This window comes from Aplysia californica, unplaced genomic scaffold (assembly GCF_000002075.1).
Source record: "Aplysia californica isolate F4 #8 unplaced genomic scaffold, AplCal3.0 scaffold00311, whole genome shotgun sequence".
NCBI lineage: Eukaryota > Metazoa > Mollusca > Gastropoda > Aplysiida > Aplysiidae > Aplysia > Aplysia californica.
The window spans coordinates 15755-19840 of record NW_004797581.1 but is presented as its reverse complement, the minus strand read 5'-3'; the positions used below and the strand labels follow the sequence as shown (position 1 = coordinate 19840).

The 4086-nt window shown below is 36.3% G+C and overlaps 1 protein-coding gene across 1 annotated transcript in view; it reads left to right on the top strand.

The window, feature by feature from the left end:
• The window catches only part of LOC101850732 (L-cysteine desulfhydrase), a 47080-nt gene that overhangs the window by 31146 nt on the left and 11848 nt on the right, over window positions 1-4086 (top strand). The window contains exon 11 of the mRNA XM_035970707.1: window positions 2567-2606. Coding sequence (XP_035826600.1) covers window positions 2567-2606 — 40 coding nt within the window. The remainder of the gene's footprint in view (window positions 1-2566; window positions 2607-4086) is intronic.

The window sequence follows — 4086 nt, the reverse complement described above, 5'->3', positions numbered from 1 at the left end:
CAGGGGTTTTGTCTCCAGACAACCCCGCAAAAAACAGTTTCTGTCATGAATATATTGCCATTAACTTAAGTACAGGTACTATTTGTTAATGTTGTACCTTTTACAAACAACACATGGTGAATGTATTCACACAGTTATCAACAGCAAATAAAAAATGAATAATGTCTGTCTGTCTATCTCTCTCTCTGTCTCTCTGTCTCTCTGTCTCTCTGTCTCTCTGTCTCTCTGTCTCTCTCTCTCTCTCTCTTCAATTTTAGGACCACCATATATATAGTATAGGTTTTTAATGTGGGCGCTTGCCCACGGGACCTCAGAGATTTTTTTTCACCCTTTTCTTAGAAGGCTAGGCATTTTCAGTCTTACCTACCAAGACCAGGGGTGTGGATGAAGACATAAGTATAAGAATAAGGAACTGAGGAGTGGCATTAGAAAGAGTCAAGAGTCCAGATGGAGGGTTAAAGTTGGGGGGGGGGGGGGGGGGGTGGAGATAAAAGCATATGGCAGAACATGACTGAGAGCAAGAAAGGAGGTGAAAGGAGAACAGTTTAGAAAATAAAATTTTCTGTCGAAAGAGAGGCAAATGAACCAATGAAGTTTGTGCATCTCATATTCAACTGCGTTAGAATATCAAGTATATTTTTATCTTCGGCTTGGCTTTTATCCTTCACTATTTCCTAGAAGGTTTTACAGTAGGCTAAATTCCTTCTACTAGGCAGCAGGAAGAATATAATGTACATTACTGTGAAGACTTATGAGATGAAAGCCAAGCCTGTTTTGTGAACTAGCACTTTTGCGTTGTATGAGCTATCCATGATATGATTTCGAATTTTTCGTGTTCCTATAATACAACCCGACTGTAGTTATTTGAAATTATTTTTCATTCTCTTAAACTTCTAAAAATTGTTTATTCATTTATTCAGAGCTATCTTTTTTTCATTGCATGTAAAATATCGTCAGTGCATTTCGCTATCCACGTATGGAGCATTTTTATACTTTCGGGAAAATGTGAAAAAAACTTTTTATTCGTCTTATAAGCATTTCAGACTCTTGATTTTTATAATTTATAAGTTCTCATGAAGTATTCACTCAAAGTAAAATGTGAGAGTTAATTTTTAAGATTGAGCTTGTGCTCAGGTCAAATGCCTAATTAAGACCAGAATTTTCAAATTGTATTCCATACATGAATAGCGAACTGTAATGACAATATGTGACTTCAATTCTCATGTGGGGAAGTCTTATTTTATTGAGTCCCTCTTTCTGCAAAGATGCTGTATCCCATTGAGCCCGTGTTGGCCCTGAAATAAGTAGTTCAGCTTATATTGCTTCTAAATGATCTAAACAGTAACAACAGGGGTGCAAACATTAACAATCATACATCCAGCATCATTTCTGTTGATGTCTGGGATATCATTTGTTTGCACAGAACTGTTGAGGTTAGTCATCACATAAAATTTACATCGTTTTGGAGCTGCCTTGACTGCCTGTTCTGATGTCCAAGTTAATGCTGAAAAAATCTTAAAGAATTATCTGCCTGCTTTGTCAAAGACCGTACGAAAATAATCATTGTTGAGGGTGTTTTTTCCTACAAATGGTTTTTTCCCCACTTCACCTGACATTTTCTTGGTGAAGTGATATTTGGTTTTTCACAATTATCCACTGGCTATGGAAATGTAGTGTTTTGTTTTTCTTGTTATTTCATGTACAGTTTCATGCCTTCTCCTGTTTTTTATTTCATACTTTCCTTTGTCTGTTGAAGTTAAGGGTAAGTTCAAACTTGAAATGCACTTCAGTTTATTATACAAGGGTGACCTTATTTAGGCCACACTGTGGCCTAAATAAGCTAAACCCCCCTCCCTTACCTTATTTAGGCCACACTGAGGCCCAAATAAGCTAAACCCCCCTCCCTTACCTTATTTAGGCCATATGTGGCCTAAATAAGCACTCCCATTATACAAAGTAGTCTGCTTTGGTGCACCCATAAAATGCTCCACTTTGCCATTGTCCATGTGAAGAATGTGTGTTTATATGATTATATTTCTTTTTAATTTTCCCAGATTTGTTTGGAGACAGGAAAATAAAATGCAGGAATTGGATGACATATTTACTTTTGTGGCTTTTGCACTTGTTGGGCTTCTCCTGAAAAAAATGATAGATTTATATCAAGGAATGTGTGTGGTGATATGGCTTGGAACTTGGAGAGTGTTAGGCAGTTTTTCTCAGAGAAGCGTTCCAGTTCTGATGGGGCTTGTCTGTGCAACATTTTACATCATTGTATACTGGAATTTCAGGAAGAATTTGAATGAACCTGTGAAATGTAATGTTAAAAGCCCAAAAGTGATGGATCATGGAACATTTAATTTTATGAGCAAAAGCAAGCGATGTCTCCGAAAAGGCAGTGAGTCTCTGAAATATCTTGGAAAAAAAGTTGAGATGTTTGTGTATCCAGCAAGATGGGAAGATAATCCTCTACCATGGTGTCAACGACTGAGTTCTTTTTATAAAGCTCCTCAAATCCCTGGTCTTCGCCATATTGATTTAGCCCGAATGGGCTATTCTTTTCATCCAGCAGAAGGACAAGATGTTCCTAATCGCATCAGATGTGAGGGGTAAGAGTTTTTAACATTATCTTTGTGTCTGTGTGCCGCTTTCATATTACATGTATGCATGCACATGCCTGTCTATGCTGCATATATCTTATGTATGTTTGTGTGGTAGAGCACATGTGGAAGCAAACTTCTAATGTTTAAGAAAAAAAATTATTAGGACCATATGTGAGGCAGCGTGGTGAAATCAGGTTCTCGTCAATTTTGGGGCATGTAGAGTTATTGGTATCATCTTAAAGCTTGTTCAGTTGTCTTTATTAGGAAGAAAAAAATATCTTGAAGACAAGTCGAGATATTTGCGAAAGAAGGAAGTGGGGTCACCTTTTTCAGAGGTAAAATTAGTGAGAAAATGGCCGCCAAATATTAGTTATTTCCTTAGCTTAATGTGGTAACTGAAAATTTATATTTTTTTGCCTTTAATCAACGTTTTTCTGAAAAATCCACACAGAAATGAGTTCTTTAATGGGCTTGAAGGGTGTTGAGCCAAACAACAAAAATTTGATAAAAATTCACAAACCTGCAGAAAAATGCAAGTTTCTTCACTTTGATTATTTTGACGAGAGCCTGATTCCACCACGCTGCCTCACATATATAGCAGTCAGTACCAAATTGAAATAGACTCTAAATAACCTATATTACACCTTTGGGTTGTTAGTTAAAACATTTAGAGCATTTCCAAGTTTAGGATGTGTATTAATTCATTATAAGATGGTCTTGGCCAGATACTGCAATCAGCTTCTACAATTAAAATAAAAGAGGGCAAGTTAACTCTTTCCCTGTATATATGTCGTCAGTAAGCTGTTCAAATGTTCAAAGCCCAAGAAAGCAAAATTTTTCAGGAGAGTGAAAAGACTGATATAATATATGTTTTTGAAAAATAATTGCTTGTACAACATGTATCTTTCTTTTGCTTTTTTTTATTTCAAAGTGAAAACTTGAGTTTTGACGAAATGTTTGTTTAGTTCATGCAACCAATACGTTACCACCAATTAAGAAACCAGAAAGAAATATTTTTAATGAGGCTATGTACAAGAACAGCTGGCCAACAGCATACTCCATTTACCCTAGATCATTCACAACTTGAAATGTGTCATGTTTTTCAATATTGCTTAGTGTTTGTACAGAAAGATTTCAGTCCTTTTGATCAATTAGTGTTTAAAAAATTGAAAAGATAAAGAGTGCTATAAACTGTAAACATTTGCCTCCAGAATCTTTTCTGCCTCTCTGTGCGCAAAACGGAAATCAGAGTGCACCGTCTCAATAAGTAATCAAGGTGGGATCATGCTAAACCTCTCTCGTGACTGGCCGTATACATCAATGCTGTTGTTTTTTCCCCAAGAGAATGTTTTTACTGTGAAATTTGCTTTAAATGAACTCTGATAAAATGATTTTATGATACAAACTCAACCTGCTACTTTTGTTTCCCCATTGGAAAAACGATGGAAAATTGATCTGGGGATTTTCGTCAAACTAATTGGGGGGG